Raw genomic sequence first — 18,331 nt, 5'->3', positions numbered from 1 at the left:
ACATTTCAGTTTATATAATGACAGCTCGTCCCGTACTAACATTTGCCGAGCAATGATTCAAAAGCGATTTCCACACTAACTTCAAATGTGTTTTAAAAATAGTCCCAGGGCACGGAAACTTATGAAACTTTGGATTCTGGCTCAATTTTTAACGCAGAATCATGATATGTAAAAAAAACTTGATACCCCTTGAAACTTGATATAATTGAATAAATTGAATTTATATTCCGATTTCAGTACAAATCTGATGGATTTTCATAACTATTTTATCTGTGTGAGTATTTTCGTGTAAGATAAACGAAAATGCAGCGTACCTTTAGTAGCTGTCAAAATACGTTGAGCAACCGCGGCGTGCAGTCCCCTATTGCCGCAACTGTGTGAGAGACAAAAGATAGCTCCAGCTCTACTCTTTAAAACTCTTGGAGTAAAGCACAATGTGCTTCGTTTGGTGCTTTTCATTGGAAACATAATTGAAAACGAATGTGTCTGATGGCGGTGTCGAATCATTTTTTGCTTGCTCTTCACTTCAAAATCATTTTAGGGTTCATTCACAAATTTCATAACGCCGAAAATGGCCATTTTTTGACACCCACCCACCCCCTCGTAACGCATTTTGTATGAATATTTTTCAAATTGTGTATGAGCTGTAACATCTTAAGGACGTTTCAAACGCACACTGCAATAACATATGTCGAATTCTTTTTTTTAACCTAGGTTGAAACTGGCACAACCCGTTCAGTTTCAACCCCAACCCGATTCAGGTTCGACCGAACTTAATGTGACCAGATGTGTCCCGGAAAAAATCGGGGACGCTTGTCGGATCTCAGCCCCAATGAAGCGCTGCCTACATTTGATGTGCAACTTACATGCATATTCAAACTAAGACATGTACTATGTACTAAGTTAATTTCAATAAAAAGTATTGACACAGTACAGTAAATTAAAAATTGTTCTATTCCGGATAATCCGGGACGTCTGGTCAATTTAACCGAACTACAATTTGCTTGAAGTTGGTTTGTTTATGTGTTGATCACCGACCCAGTTCCTTTAAACAAAAACGAAAATAAACACAACGATCACACGAAAATATTGTCAGATATATTGAATCTAATGGACTTATCCACGGTCTTCTTTTATCATCAACTTTCTTTGTCTTTTCTGTTCCAAAGCTAAGTATGCTGTTCCGCTCAAGAAAAGTAAAAATTTCTGCGGAGGTCTGCACTGTGGTCAAGAAATTTTCTACAGTGAGCTTCATTTGAAATGACATTCCTTTTCAACTGCATACTGTGATCAAAGAAAAATGCTTTTCTTGACCATTTCTTGTTGAAGAGCTAGTCCGCTAAGACCATGCAGATCCTAGCGAGGCTAGCCCGTCCACATCCGATTGCAAATCATAAAGAAATACAATACAGTAGATGTCTCCTTCAACTGGGCAGCTAACTGACTGATACCTCAATCAGCAGCTGCACCTCTCTTTATTCAAACCAGGTATCTATTTTTACAATTCAACATCTTAAACAAAATATTATACCTCACAACAAATCTTCCACACTTTTACCTACGACGACGCATGCTTCTCAACCGACGATTCTTCTACCTGAGGTGCGACACAACCTCGATTCCAACATTTCTTGCAAGAAATTTTCCACGCATCGAGATAGGCGATTACTTTTCTGTTGAAGTGCATACTACGCTTAAATGCGGGCAATGTTTACATAAAGTGACATCCGGACCAACATCTGGACGACGAATGTTCACCGGATGAACATGAAGTGGATGAATGCACAACGAAATCGCTCATTTTTTGTAAACACGGCCCGCAGTAAAAGGTGTTCTTCCCGGTGGAAGAAGCAGCGTGACGTCATTGTAAATAAGTTCATCAAAGCAATCGTTTGTTCAGGAAATGGGGCTCTGCACAAAAATCGGTCCCTCCCTTTCACTCTTTCATGAAATTAGTAAACAACAAGGCCAATAAACGTCAAAATCGTATACAAAATCAAAACAGAGCAGAGCCCCATTGTCAAAACTCCTGGTCAGCATGAAAAGTATGGGGCTCTGCACAAAAATCATTCCCTCTCGTTCACTCTTTCGTAAAATTGTCACCCGGCAGCGTGTGCTGCACCGAAAGAGTTTTGAGTAGCACCCTATTCCTGGCCAAATCATTCTATTTGACTTCCGCTTATCTCTCATATCGCTAGTTTTCTTCCCGCTGGAAGTTGCAGCGTGACGTCATCGTAGATTACTTCATCTCGATTCCTGTACGCTGTTCTCTGCTGCCGTTTGTCCACCTGCACCATCAGGAAACGCGTTAACTTGGCACCGCTCAAACGTCAAATTAGTGAACTCGTGCATCGGACCATGAGCAGCAAATAAATAACACGGCACCGCTCAAACGTCAAATAGTGAACTCGTGCATCGGTCCACAGGTTGGGTTAACCAGAGAATATCTAGAAAGATTCGCGAATCAGGCGAAACTGACAAAATACACAATTTAAGAAAATATAGCGTTGAAATTGTAGCTCGATTGTCTATTCATTGCACTTGAACTTTTCCCCTATCGATAATTTAACTATTCAAAAAACGCAAATTTGTAGAAGACGAAACTTCACCTCATGCCAAACCACACACTTTATTGATTACGCCTGTGTTTTTGTTTATCAAAGTGATGGGTGCATCTGAAATCGAAATCAAAACACGGCGAGAGTAAACGGCGATACTGCAAACAAAAAATAAACAAGGCGTACATGGCGGGCTTAATTGAAACCAGAATGTAAACACGGCGCAAAAGTAATAGGCGACACTGAAAATAATATCGATTACAGGCTCATAACATTGGGCGATACTGGCATTCTTGAGTGCGTTTAAGGCGAAACCTTATAATATTTTTTTAGTACGAAATAGCTAGGGAAATTGTAGGAGATGTGTGTGGTATTGATGAGGATTTTAAAACAAGGTTTATAAAATGTGTATTAAAGTGAAAAGGTTAAAGTTTGAGTAAGGTACCGCGGGGTAAGTGGGTAAATGGGGTAAGTGAAAATAATTTGCATAATTTACTAAATATGTGAATTAACGTTTTAAACTCATGTGTAAACCTTCGAGGCCATTCAGAACATTACGATAGGTAAGAGATTCCTGAGATTTTTCAACCATTATTGCATAATAGAACGAAAGATTGTTAACCTTTTAAATATAACTTCGTAACAAGTTGGCGGCGTGCAATCTTATTTTAATATTTTCAGCGGAAAAAAGTTGCGGAAAATAATTTTCTGTACCACTTCTAAGTTGTCCCCTCTGACAGTTTTAAGCTCCAATAAAAAAAGTTTCAGAATTAATTCGACATAGAACTAAAAACAACTAAATTGAAACACCGTCAATTTTCCAATCACGTGGGGCAAGTGAAAAGTTTCTTATTAGAGATTGAATTTGTGTTTTCTCCTTAGGTAGATATAAGGATACAAGGTTCGCAATTATCATAGCACGACAGAATGTGCTGATAATTCAAGAAACACTATACTCAAAGTGTTAAAAGCTATTATCATGGAACTTCTCTAAAAAGGGTTGCCAAATATTACGATATTAATATGTTTACTTTGGACAGCCGATTAAAAGGAAGTCGTTGATTGAAAACTTCCAATATAAGAGAACGCACGTAAATCTCGTGGAATGTCTATGTAAAGCTAGTTCAAAATATAAAAAATGGTATATGGATACGCCACATTAAAAAAAATTCTAAATACTTTATTGAAGTATTCCGTTTGATTTCTCCCGAAGAGTTATCCGACGTCATATCCGATTTTCTTGACAAATAACGAGCGATGTAAATTCTACAGAGCAGAAATGCAATTGCTGTCCCATGATGTAAGAACTAACATTGGGAATGTTGCAGTTATAATGTTGTCGAATCATTTCAACAAACATAACTAAACAGAAGAAAATTCGAGTAACAAGAATAAAATTTTCTTTGCTTACATGTTACTTATGTTATTGGGACGCCTTAACAAATGTTAAAGACAATAGAAATCGTGAAAATAACTGTTAGTTTTTGAATTTATTGTTCAAAACGATAAACTTTTCACTTGCCCCACTTTTAGGGTAAGTAAAAAGTAAGGAGACGTTTTTCAAAAACTTTTTCTGGGCTTTTTTCTTTAATTTTTCATAAAAATAAATTTCAGCATACTGCTTATATTTGGTGGGAGTCAAGCTAAAAAATATACATGACCTCATTTGTTTTAATTTAAAGTCTCTAGGATTTGAAGAATCTCAACTATGCGAAATCCATTACCCACTTGCCCCACGGTACCTTATATTTTCTCCAATTGGGATTAAAAATTGCACATGAAAATTTCATTGGTTTTTTTCTCATTGTTATTGAATTGTCAGATAGGCCCTTATCGCGAATCTCTCTCGATATGATTATAGTAGAGAAACGCGGAGACGATTTTGACTTTGTTTATAAACAACATTTGCAATGACTATCGATAATTGAGGTCATTCAAACAATATTTTAGTGTGCGTGTCATCCTGTCAGTCGCCGTAAGAAACCAAGCTTATCAATGACGTCACTTACGTATCGCTTTCACTAACACACATCCATCCTCTCTTTTGTATAACTTCTTTTTGAGTCTCATTGAATTTGCTCGATTAGAACCACGTTTGACCAGAGTCTATGAATGGAGAGTTGCGCAAAGAGAACTGGCAACAAGTTCCATAATAACAAAATATTTAATTATTCTGGCAACTTATTTTACTGTGTGCGCTTTATAGTGACTTCACTCAAATGCACTCTCAGCTCGAATGTTTATTTGCAATGTCGCAAAGGACAACATTTAAATTGATCTCTGGTTTTGTAATTAAAAAGTAATCACAATTAAGTGTTTAGTGGAAAATTGCAACAAACAGCATGTACTCAAAAACTTGAGCTTTTTTTCGGATCTCACGCGTGGAACAATAGAAAAACCGGGGAATTTAATTTTTCCGTTTGCCGCCCGACTGAGAATTGACCGAAACAGCTGCATATGCAGCGTAAGTCTGGGTTGAAAAACTATTATATAATTTTCAAACTAACTTTTTTTGTGTTTTATCAAATTTCAGTTACATTTCAGTTTTATATTTCCACTGATGGAGGAAGATTACACTACCGTTACATAACATATGTTATGAGAAAGAGGTTAATGCACAAATTAGAAACCCTAAAGAGCTATTTTTTCGTTACATATCGTATTACACCACAACCGTATCATTAAAAACAAATCATCACGATAACAATACTCCTCTCGAACCGAAACGTGTTTGTTTATTTTGCTCGATAGGTAGACGATTTGACAGTTCAATAGGTAGACTTGGTTTCAGTCTTCGCGCAACTCTCCATTCATAGACTCTGCGTTTGACGATTCAATTGGAACCTTTGGATTCAGAATTCGCGCTTCTCTATAATAAACAAATTCTCTGGGATTAACAACAGCCTTAAATTAGCGTGTACTAGAATAAGGGCGTGAGTCGGGTAATCGATTTCTCTTCATCGATCCTCTCTTTTGAGAATAAGCCATGTATGTAACCCATTGAGAACTATTTGGGATCATGCACAAATTACGTCACGCTCCAAGTGGGAGGTTGGGGGGAGGTGGTCAAGCCAAGCGTGACAAGCCGTACAAAATTTTTGGAAGACTCGTACAAAAAACGTGGCAAAGGGGGGAAGGGTTTGTCAAAAAAAAAATTAAAATTTAGCGAGACATAATTTGTGTACCATCCCTTTCGAAAAAAATATTTGGCACTGGTTGTGCGTCATGATGATGGCTATCACGCCTACCAAATATTTTTTGATTACAGCTTTCAATCACAAGAAATTTGAAGTTAGATGCCTTTCCCCATATAAAATAAAATGAGAAAAACTCCAGTGAATTCAGCACCGCTCAAACGTCAAATTAGTGAACTCATGCATTAGTCTTGAGTTCAGAGAAAATACGTAGTGGTTTTGAAGAACAAGGAACAAGTTTTTATTTAAAAACGTCTTGATTAATTGATGGTTAGTCCAAGAGTGAATTACAACTTAGCTTCAAGGTCCCCAGTAACAAACTGGTTGCTACGTAAGACTTCTAATCAGTCATCGATTACTTAGTTTCTCAACATCACGTGATGGTTTTGAAGAACAAGGTACAAGTTTTTATTGAAAAACGTCTTGATTGGTTGGTGGTTAGTCCAAGGTATATTTTCCAGCAAATATTCTGCCTCAGCTTCATCGCAGGATTCGATCGCAGAATTATCCATCGTTTCTTCCTCCTCTGGTTCGAATGCATCCCCAAGTAACCATAGAGCTGTATATAGTTGCATTATTATCACTTTATATGCTACTATAAAATATAGCATATAAAGTCATACTGCGTTATATGTCTCATTAAAGCAGTATTAAAGTGGAAAAGGGCACCACTACAGTTTCAATACGGCTACATTTACAAGCACTTTATTGGCTATTGCTAAAGTATCCAGCTTTTTACGCTAGCTATAAAACTGCGAGGGGTTATTCAATTTTGACATATTTTGCCCACAGATTTTATAGTTCGGTCTTAGTAGGCAGTGATATTAGATTGTTTATTCGACTGTCAAAAATTTTCACCCTATTTGTTTTCAGCTGTTTTCTTCACCAAACTTAAAAGATTATAATATTTTTCAGTAATTAATATATTAATACATTCTTTTTATACCTTTTTAGGCACTGAAGGACAGCACACATATACGAAGAAATTTTTGCTATGCCAGACCAATACGGAATAACACAAATCTTGAAAGATTAAGTTTAATCATCGCTTTGTTCGTGATAGTTAGCTGGACTATTATTTTAATAACACGAATGGGGGACAATTCCAAATACATTTTTGGAATAATCATCCATTTCTAAGGTGGATATTATGTGGCAATGGGGTTGGCTCAAATGTATGTTCCATTGATGTGTCTACAAGAGGAAGCGCAGTTTGATACGTTAATTTCATTCACCCACGTATTTATACGTAATTAATGACCAGCGTTACCTAACAAGATAGCAACTTTGTATGTAAAAGATACAGTAAAACCATGTGAGAGAAAAATCATAAATTTTATTGACTTCCTGTCAGGACAGCAGTGAGCTAACTAACAGAACCAAAGCAGTGCTTTAACAGGACGACCCGTCCACAATGGCCGATCCTACGGCTATTGATTTAGATAGAATGTTCTCTAAACTCTCAACATCTCAATTGCTTTCGAATTGATAATCCTTGCAAAACAATTTGGGCATCTATTTCGTTGCTCAGTTTAGAAGACTAGTGGTAACACCTTTTCCTTGACCTGATCAAAAGTTTCTAACTAACAGGCTTACGCTGAATGGATGAATAAAATTACACCAATTTTCCTCCAGCGTCAATCGGAGCCATTTACTCTGCGACTTGTTTTTATGTACAACCCTAAAATAATAAGAGCTTTAGTATTAAATATAAAGTTATAAAATTTATCGCTTCAATTTCCTTCAAACAAGAATGCGATTTCCTGATGCTGTTTTATCAACACGAAAGATTTTCAATCTTGAATAGCTTACTACGATTCAACCATAAAAAATATAGTGTACGCAAGAATTGTCAGAAAGGGGTGATTCAAAGTTTATAGCAAGCTAGCGTAAAAAGCTGGATAGTTACTGCCTGTACCGTACAACAGCTTTAGACAAAGTGTATTTAATGCATGAAGGAAAGAATAGGCGATGTACATTTGAGGCTTCATTCCATTTTCAAGTGTAAAAATGATGTTTAAATTTGCATGCATGCAACAGAAGAACAAAACATACAATTAAAAAATAATATTTTTGGTTTTAATCCATTGGTTGTTGGAATTTCCTATTGGAATTTATTAGTTCATATATATTTTTTTCTAATGAGACCATTTTGGTTAAAAATGGGCAATAGGCCAGGGGAAGTAATGATTTTATTAGTACTCATTCAATTGCATCTAGGAATGCCCAGGGCAGCAATAAATACCCCGCGAAAACCCAATGTTTACCGCAATCTCGACAAATCTACTGCCGGAGGTGTACAGGTTATAGTGGATCTGATGCTGAATCTACGTCCTCAACAAAACTCTGAAATTCAATATTATGCAGCAGCAGGAATTTGTTGAAATGGGCGATACGTTGACTGTTTAGTCGAAAATAAACTAATGATAACATTATTCCAACGAATAGAGTTCCGATGTAACGAAAATTTCTCCAGTTCCTTAGATTTGCTACTGGTTCCCTCTTTTTTACGTACATCATTAGAGATAAAAGATGATACTTTATCTCCATAGAAGTTAAAAAATATCATATATCATATCATCATTTCTATGTAAGTTCTTGTGGGATACCCCTGGGAGGGAGAAACCAATACGAAATTTATGTACGTTAAGGTGAGCCGAGATTCTGCTGTCACGAACTGTCACTGTGAGCCCAGATCTAAAACAATGGACAAACATGATAAAAGCGCGTAATTGTTTCAAACGTATTTTTGCATTTTATCAAATGTGACAATAAATCGATTGAAAAGCTATTCATGCTTATTCAAAAGTAATGTCCCAATAGCACCTATTATCCTGATTGAATATAAAATGTTCAAATACGCATTATTTTACTTTTACAAATAGAAACGAAAATGAAATACACAGAAAACTTTGGCCCTTTTTCCATGTTTGTCCAGAATGATCGAAGGAACACAACAAAAGAAAACTAGCGATTTTCATCAAGTCTGCCTTGAGTGTCGTTGGCAAGCTGGAGTTTTCTTGCAATTCTAAGGGTTCATTCAAATATTACGTGACGCATTTTTTTTTCTATTTCAGACCCCCTCCCTCCCCCACATAACAGCTTTTGCATGGACAATTTTATATTTTTGTATGGACCGTAACACTATGTAAGACCCCCTCCCTCCCCCTGTCGCGTTACGTAATATTTGAATGATCCCTAAATAACTTCGTGTCACATTTCGTGTGTAATATCGGTGCCTCCCTCCCAGGGATACCCTATTGCTTGATATCTTATGTTGCAATGTATACCCCTCGGTTTACTGTCAAGTGACGTCTATCCAACCGAGTCGGCATTCACTGCCAACACGCACACCACCCACACCACTGACGTATGCGCACAGAAGCTAAAGACTTAGTCATCCTCTTTCCTCCGTGGACCACCGACCTGGCCAGACGCATCGTGGAGTAAGTATCGACATCGTTGGGCAATCCTCTTACAGGATTATTCTCGGAACTGCACAATGGTGATCCTACCAGGTTAGTTGTTAATTTGCAGCTAATAAATAATTATAAGGAACCAATAGATTAATCAACATGAGGATTGCTCAACATGCCGTCGTTAAAAAAAAAAAAAAACAGGAAGGAAGTAGAAAAAAAAATCAGCGTGTTGCAAGTGTGCTGTATTTTGTTTGTGTGTGTGCGATTTTGACGGCGAAAAAATTGAAAGAATGGAAGAAGGAACTATCGCCGCAGATGAGAAACTGTTCCTTTTCATTCTTTCTTGTTGTTTTTCGTGACCATCATTTAAACATTGCGATACGTTTTTTGGAGGTTTAATTCCACGTAAAACGAGTACTAGCTGTTATGGAGTGTAAGCGGTTATGGATTCTCCGCACAAAGAGAGCGATGATATCGGAAATCGGTAACTGTACGGATTTGATTTGGACAAATACAATTGACTAGAATGCCAATGAAGAGGATGTGTTTTAGATCCGATAAAGTATAGAATGCTTTATTGCACGAGACGGGACGCTCGGTGAATACCACAACTTTTAGGAAATTGCCATGAGTCGGGACGCTCGGTGGAATGCAAAAATAACGAATCAGACACAGAGTGGGACGCTCAGTGGAAAGCGCATCGTTTACGATGTGGGACACTCGGTGAAATGCGTTCTCATGTTTTCAATCTGAAACGAGTCGAGACGCTCGGAAGATTATATGGAAAATCTGTCACAAAGTGGGACACTTAGTGAAGATTTTGAAATTCTGTCCAAAAGGTGTGACAAAATCATAAAAAAATGTTTTTTGTACTTAAACCAATGAAAATCAATTAAAAATTGAGTAAACATGTGTTTCTGCCCTAAACTTAAGCGTTTGGTACTAAAATTGAGACAGGGCTTTAGGACCCTATTGGTTGCGACCAAATTTCATGGATATTCTCCGTCCATTGAAAATCCAAGTGATTTGGATGATACCGTTGATAATACAACATCCTACATTATGGAAGCTTTTGAAGAAGCTTGTCCTCTGCGGTCTGTGAAGACTACAAGAGGGATCCCATGGTGGATTTGACTAGGCTCAGGAAACAGTGTAGAAGGAGTTGGAACAGACGCCATTCAGCTGGATCAGAGTCGTTCAAGTTGGCTCGCAAGGCTTACAAGAAGGCTGGAAAAACCTTTGTACAAATGTTTCCAGTTCGAGTGAAGTTAGTCGGCTGAACAAAATCCTTGCAAAATCTAAGGATTTCCAAGTGAACGAAATTCGCTTACCTAATGGGGACTTTACTTCTTCTGACGAAGAAGTTTTAAATTGTTTATTCAATACACACTTCTCCGGATGTGTGGACTTAGCCAGAGTCTATGAATGGAGAGTTGCGCGAAGAGGCTTCTTTGAATGGTTGTTCTTCTTCGCCTTCGAAAATATCCCCTATCTGTTTTGCTGATCTGCTCGATAGGTAGACGGTTTGACAGTTTGATAGGTAGATTTTGTTTCACTCTTCGCGCAACTCTCCATTCATAGACTCTGGGCTTAGCATCTACGGATGAACCAAATGTCTTTTCATGTAGTTATGAATCTCTGGCTTCGGCTCGCAGTATCGTAACTACTGAATTGATTTAATGGGCACTTAATAGTTTTGCTCCTTTCAAATCTCCAGGAGCAGATGGGATTTATCCTGTTCGGCTCCAGAAGGGATTTGAGTTTATCAAACATGTTTTGAAAAAGTTACTTGTAAGCAGTTTTGCTACCGGATAAAGTAATACCGGTGTGATATTACTGTTAAGTTTATCCCAAAAGGAGAACGTGCGTCGTATGAGGAAGCGAAGAGTTTTAGACCAATCAGTCTGACCTTTTTTCTTCTGAAATGTCTGGAACGCATTATCGATCATCACATCCGTGATGTTTATTTGGCAAACATGCCTCTTCATGTGAATCAACATGCTTACCAATCTGAAAAATTCACAGTGACTCTTTTACACAAAGTTGTATACGATATCGAGAAAGCATTCGCTCAGAAGCAATCCTGCTTGGGTGTTTTCTTGGATATTCAGCGAGCTGACTCATTTGTGTGTGATAGTTGTGACTCCGATTATGGAACTTCGTATCACCTGATATGTAACTGTCCAGTTTTATTTGGTAAACACTTATTAAGTGAAACTGAATTCAGAAGCCTGAATCTTCAGGATATTCTGTTGCTCTCAATTCGCTAATGCGATCTTCCCTCTTCAAGGGACACCACTCCTATTTCCTCCCATCTTTCCCTTCCCTTTTCTCTCCCATCGGGTAGATGATGAAATAGGCTCAAATATGGCGATGGCACAAATCTCCCAAATGGCGGGGAACGTGCCTTTGGAGCCGGCCTTCTGATACCTGATACCTGATATCTCGAATAATTCGAAGATGCGTCCTTTGAGTAATTTCAAGCTGAGTTTTTGGAGGACTCTCGAAAAATCTTGGAACTCGTATTGATATAAAAAGTAAGATTGATGACATTTCAATGCAATTTATGAGAAAAGTTTATTAACGAACTTCTCGAAAGCCCTTTTTAACGTTTCTTTTTCCTCCTTCAATTCAAACTAGTATACTAGAAACGTCAAGAATTCTTCCAATAATTTAAGGAAAAAAATCGTATTACCTAGGGATTATTCTATAAATACGTCGGCGTCAGATTGGACTATGTGATAATTTGGCTTTGAAAAGATTCCAATTCTATGGATTTTGATATGTACCTTTTCCCAAATTCAATCAAAAGAACTTGTTCTGGTGGGACGTAACACCGACCGATTGTTCTTGAGATTCCAACAGGATGTTTGAAAAACTACTAAGATTTCAACTATTCGTCCTAAAAGTGTTCCAGCCTCATATTTTTATCATATTTAAAAATTTTAAAATATCTTTCGCGTTGGTTTGTTACCAACTGAGCATGGTCAATAGGTGACTCAGGATTTTCTGACCATTTACTTAGCTTTTAACGCTTTATTCATATGAATTTGGATGTTCGAAAAGTAAATGCTCAAATGCTCAGTTTTATCCAGGCCCATGACAACCATATATCGATACACAGTGTTCTTCGTAGCCAGGATGTCCCGGGCAATAAGTGAATATTGCCCACTGTCAGTTGTAGGAACTGTGAAAATCAAGGGTGGAGGGAGGCTGTCAAATGGGAGTAAAATTAAAAAGCCGCCAACCTAAGTCCAGAACCAGTTTTAAGGCTTAAAGCGGAAAAGTAAAAAATATTATTCGCAAAATTCCAGGTAATCAATGCACTTGTAAGATTTTGTTTGTAAGCAGTTATTTGCTACGTGCTACTGCAGTGCGCTGTTGGCAATTTGATCAGCAAATTCGGCTTAATTCCCAAAATGGATGTTTTCTAGAAAATTGATTACGCCTTCACCATTGTTTGGTCGGAATTTTGTATGGTTGTTTACTTTTTAGAACCAGCGACACGTTGGGGTAGCAGTAAAGAGCCGCCAGTTCCACCCTTGGTGAAAATAAAGACCATTGTTTTGTTTAATTGTTTGCTATGGTTTGATTACCAATTTTTGATATTGTTAGATCAGCTGATAATGTGCCAAATAGTTGAAGCACATTCAATATTTCGATGGTTTTGGAAGGAGAGCAAACATTAAAAGGCATCCTGCAAGCCTTCAAGCAAGCAATCAGTGATTTGATTGCGACACTTGTTCGATTATGGATCATAAACATTAAACAAAACTTCGCACTCTGGATTCAAATTACCCGAAAATGAGTAAACATATGGAGATGTTGACTACGCTAAAAGTCGTCCAGTGCCATGGGTCTGGTTTTATCATACCAGCTTGAGTAAATGCTCAAGAAAATGATTTGACAGATGGCTTTGAGTAAAGTAAAAGCTTTTGCGCAGTTTATTCATACGACCTAAGGAACAAGTTTTTATTTAAAAACGTCTTGATTGGCTGGTGGTTAGTCCAAGAGTGAATTACAAATTAGCTTCAAGGTCCCCAGTAACAAACTGGTTGCTACGCAAGACTTCTAATCAGTCATAGATTACTTAGTTTCTCAACAATGGATCATTGAAGATAGTTTTTGCCAGTGCTCACCGCATCAAAACAAAGGCGCCATTGTATATGGGATTGAACATTGTGACAGCATTGCTGTTCTGTCAAACACACAAAGCTACGGTGGCGCTATCTATGCTTTCCATAGCGGCCGTTTTGGTTATTTTAATGATCCATTAGTCCATGGACCAATGCACGAGTTCATTGTTTGTCGTTTAAGTGGTGCAGTGTTATTTATGTGACCATGGCAACTAGAGAATTAGGCACCGCTCAAACGTTAAATCAGTGAACTCGTGCAAAGGTCCATAGTGCAATAAGGCTATCCATGAGGACTTTCCGCGATAGGACTGACAGCTAAAAAACTGCATGCAACCGAAGCGAAGGGGTAAACAAAACATGCGAGTGTATCAGAGCCAAAGACAAATTAAAGACCTCCATGTCCCTTGCAGTTGCCCTTATTTATTATGTCTCATAAGGTAATCTAGAATGCCGTGAAAAATGTACTGCGATCTGTCAAACTTGGGTACCTTTTGTACTACACTGAAATGAATTTTATTGTAGAAACTACTGAATCCATGGTGAAATTAAGAACTGCACCAACGATTTTCAACCGACTACATTAATCTGTTAAATCTACCAAAACATACCCAGACAACCAAAATGTACGTATAACGATATCACCTGGAGGCTTTATATGTGCAAAATTTCACTTATAAGATGTCGCGAAAAGGCCTTCTACGTACAAAAGTGGAGGCGATATGCGTGCATATATTATGTGATGAATAATAACATACAATGCGGGTGTATAAATATTCTACCGAATCAACCTGTGATCTTATGCGACTTAACTTATGATAACAAATGTTGATTTGACAGCTGCTACGGATTGATGCGACTTACTTTGTACGAGTGTACGAGACGAAACAAAATGTATAAATGAACTCAGAAAAGAAGTGTTTTATGCGAGGAAACTCATCAAACTGACGAGTTTATCCAAGGTGTTTTGCGGGTTTGATGTAATTAGTATGAATAAACGAGTTGTAACGTGAACTTTCATGCGATTTCTGGTTGTCTGGATAGTCAACATCACTACACAAGAAAATATATTATGTTTATTTAACAACAGTTGTAGTATTTATGACTACAAATATTCTAGATTTGACAAGTTTGGCATTATACTTTTGACCACACTGTGTTGTACGGTGGGCGTCACGGATCGAAATACAATGCTGTGAAGTCGAAGTTACTATGGACATAGTCACATTTACTGCACTGCTCAGTGATTTTCACCAGATTATAGTAAACTTAACAGATTTTTGAAGTCGGTTGAAAATCGTTGGTGCAGTTCTTAAATCTACCATGGATTCGGTAGATTATACAACAAAATTTGTTTGCGTGTACCGTGGGACCAAATGCAGTACTAGAAGTGGTACCCAGTGTAATCGAACGGTCACTCAAATCGCGAAACGTCAAAACCTCATGGTAAACAAAAAAAAAACCAGCTGATCACAGCTGTCTCATGGATTGCCTTATGTTGACCAAACTTTCTTTGGAGGTCATGCACAAATTACGTCACGCTCCAAAGGAGGGGGGGGGTCGAGCCAAGCGTGACAAGCCTTACAAAATTTTCGAAGGATCCATACAAAAAGTGTGACTAAGGGGGGAGGGGGTCGAAAAAGTTTATATTTAGCGTAACATAATTTGTGTACCATCCCTTCAGGTCCGTCGCACTCGGGCTCAGATTGGGTACCACTTCTAGTACTGCATTCGGTCCCTCGGTAGTGCAAAAGGTACCCAAGTTTGACACATCGCAGTACACTTTTCACGGCATTCTAGATTACCTTATAAGCCATAGAATTTTAGACATTTGTAAGGGACATGAAGGTCTTTAATTTGTCTTTGATCCCTTGTTAGCTGTGAGAGCTGTCTCAACATTGCTTTTGTTTGCTGTGAGAAAGCAAACATAAACAGAATTGCTGCAGAGCATTCATTTTCTTGTTGGACTGACGTTGACCGAAAGCTCCAATGACGTCAAACAAACATCGATACGTTTTCATTCTGAGGAAATCGACTTGTGTAAGATTGATCATGCGTTGGTATTCGTGGCAGTTTGCTTGAAGAATTCTATGCTCCAGAACAAGAATATTTTTGACCGGAGAGAAAAATGCCAATTAAAAATTAAATCAATGAAACGGTTCTGTTTTACAGCCTAAAATGAAGGATGAAACAATAGTTGAAAGAAGTTGGTTTTTGTAAATTCAATGTATGTTTTCTTAACGATAAATGTTTCCTTAATCATACATTTTCATGATTTAGATTACAAACAAATATTTTTACCTTTTAATCCCTTTACAGATCCTGACATCATTTGATAGAATATGTGATAAGAACGCTCCAAAGTCTGTTGAGAAATAACACGAGCCTTTTCCAATAAATAAGTCTCAATATCAGCACCAGCCAGTTTTCCAGAAGCAGTAAAATGAATTCGAATAAATTTACCCTGTATTGAACACATATAAAAATATATACTTTTTTGCATTATATGTAGCTAATATTGTTGTTGTTCACTTACGAAACGAGATGAATTGTCATTACGAACAGTTTTTGCGTTACCATAGGCTTCAAGCACAGGATTTGTCTGAACAACTTGATCTTCTAAAGATGGTTTTCCTTCTGTGTCTTTTTTGCTCGCACCAATGGTTGCAAAGTACGCAATGACCTTTTTAGTATTTTCAGTCTTCCCTGCACCAGATTCACCGGTAATCAGCATTGACTGATTTTCCTTATTTGTCAGCATATTAACGTAAGCACCATCCGAAACTGCGAATAAATGAGGAGGAATCTCGTTACGTCGCTTGCCACGGTACATTTTGGCGACTCGTAATGTGTACAAAGGCCAACGTTTATATGGGTTGATGACAATACAGAACAGCCCAGAATATGTCTGAAAATGAAATAATATTTTTATTTAATTCAATCTTTAATGTATTTCATTTAATGTTCACTGATGAACAGAATTCACTTTGTCCAAGAATTGTGATGTGTGTCACGTGCCCAGACTCCGCTACAATGTCACAATTCCTGGACCGAGTGAATTCTGATTTTCAGTGGATTAGTATGGATAGTGTATGTGTAAGTTAATGAATATTAATTGTTTGTTAGATATTTATTAGAAAAACCTATTAGGCATTTCACGGTGAAATTCTCTCTCTTTCGCTTTTCAACAAAACTTGAAAACAATAGTGCCAGTACCTGCCAACCTTGACTGGTACTGGCACCGTTGTTTTCAGATTTCTCGAAGGAGGGGAAGAGAGCGATTATCTGATGACGATACCATGCAATGGGCAAAGAGCCTATGCATGCTGTAAAACGTTTCACTTTTACTGTGCGCCCTGTTTTCAAGTTGCTTGTAAGAGAGAACTAGTTAGTGCTGTACACACGGCGCACAGTAATGGTGGTAAACTCCATCGAAGTTAATACGCCAATCGCGTATTATCCTCGATTTTACTATTTACTATGGTGGTAAGCATAAGAGTCAAAAGAACAAATGATTTATGGCACGTACAGGCTCATAGGCCTCTTCACAAGACGTCTCAAATCAGCTGATTCGGAAACTGTTTGACAGTTCTTCTTCGGAAATGACAGGCCCGTGTATGCACCGCTCTTCGGCAGATGTAAACAAATGCATACACGAAGCTGTCACATGAAAAGGCCTATTCGCCCTCAAAACTACAATTCGACCAAGGGTGGAGGGCGGCTGTCAAATGGTAGTAAAATTGAAGATCCGTCAACCAGAAACAGGCTTAACACAAAAAAGTAAAAATCATTATAGTGGGGATTCGCTCGTTGGGGGTCCGCTACATGGAATGAATCGGTGGTTGGATGTTCGCTGGTTGAAAAAAAAAATCCAACTAAAAAGCACTTGAATGTCAAGAGAAGATTTCAAACTGACTTTGACGTCTGAGTACCGTCGCATTGAAGTCTCCATATATAGAACAAATGTGTATATATATGTGCGTTTCGTGACGATTTGCTCTCCAGATACGGAGCTGGGAGGGAGGCACCGATACTACACACGAAATATAAGACAACGTTATTTTGAACTGCAAGATAACTCCAGTATGCCAACAACAATCAAGGCAGGCTTCAAGAAAATCGGTAGTTTCCTTTTGTTGTGCACCTTCGACCTATCCTGACAAACATGAAAAAAGGGCCACAGTTTTCTATGCACTAAATATTCATTTTCATTGGAAAAAGTAGAACGATGCGTTTTTCAATGCTTTATGTTCAATCAGATTAAATGGTGCTCACGTGACATTACTTGCATTATGTGCATGAATTGATTTTTATTCGATTTTTATCACTTTTGAAGAAATACGAAAATGTGTTTTAATCAGTTACGCGCTTTTTTCATGTTAGTCCAATGTTTGAGATCTGGGCTCACAGTGACAGTTCGTGACAGCGGAATCTCGGCTCACTATGACGTACAGAAATTTTGTATTGGTTTCTCCCTCCCAGGTCTGGAGAATTTTCACCAGCTGTCAGTCATTCCAACTAACGGTTCGGATTCGCTAGATGGAAGGCAGTCGTGTTCCAACCATCAAATCCCCGCTGTACTGGATCTACTGGAGAAAAATCCAAAGAATCGTAGATCTACACACCCTTCGTTGTTTCCACTTTTGGTGAATTGGGACAAAATTGTCCTTGCTCCAACTGATCTCACAATTGCTTGTCACTTTCCTTACACGACATTTACCACACAATTCCCTTCACGGGATGAGTGGACGTCTGGCTATTTGTAAAGAAGAATATCAAACAATATAGTATGTTACAACGATGGCTCCCTTCTTGAAGGTAGAGCTGGTGCAGGTGTATATTCTCGTGAGCTAAGGCTGAATCAGTTTTACTCACTTGGTAGAAACAGCACCGTTTTTCAGGCGGAAATATTTCGGAAATATTTGGTCTTATGTGTGGAGTGCAATCAGCACTTCAACAGCGCGTAATGGGTATATAAGTTATATACTTCTGTTCAGATAGTCTGCTATACTGCCCATAACTGCATA

The 18,331-nt window shown here is 38.0% G+C and overlaps 1 protein-coding gene across 2 annotated transcripts in view; it reads right to left on the bottom strand.

The window, feature by feature from the left end:
• The window catches only part of LOC110678344 (myosin heavy chain, muscle-like), a 285,969-nt gene that overhangs the window by 211,606 nt on the left and 56,032 nt on the right, over nucleotides 1–18,331 (bottom strand). For both annotated transcript variants that reach the window (XM_021851099.1, XM_021851103.1), the window contains exons 3-4: nucleotides 15,841–16,212; nucleotides 15,606–15,768 (exon numbers count right to left, since the gene is read on the bottom strand). In XM_021851099.1, coding sequence (XP_021706791.1) covers nucleotides 15,606–15,768; nucleotides 15,841–16,212 — 535 coding nt within the window. The remainder of the gene's footprint in view (nucleotides 1–15,605; nucleotides 15,769–15,840; nucleotides 16,213–18,331) is intronic.

Source organism: Aedes aegypti, chromosome 1, assembly GCF_002204515.2.
Source record: "Aedes aegypti strain LVP_AGWG chromosome 1, AaegL5.0 Primary Assembly, whole genome shotgun sequence".
NCBI lineage: Eukaryota > Metazoa > Arthropoda > Insecta > Diptera > Culicidae > Aedes > Aedes aegypti.
Note: the sequence above shows the minus strand (reverse complement) of the source record. Positions and strands in the feature narration are given on the sequence as shown.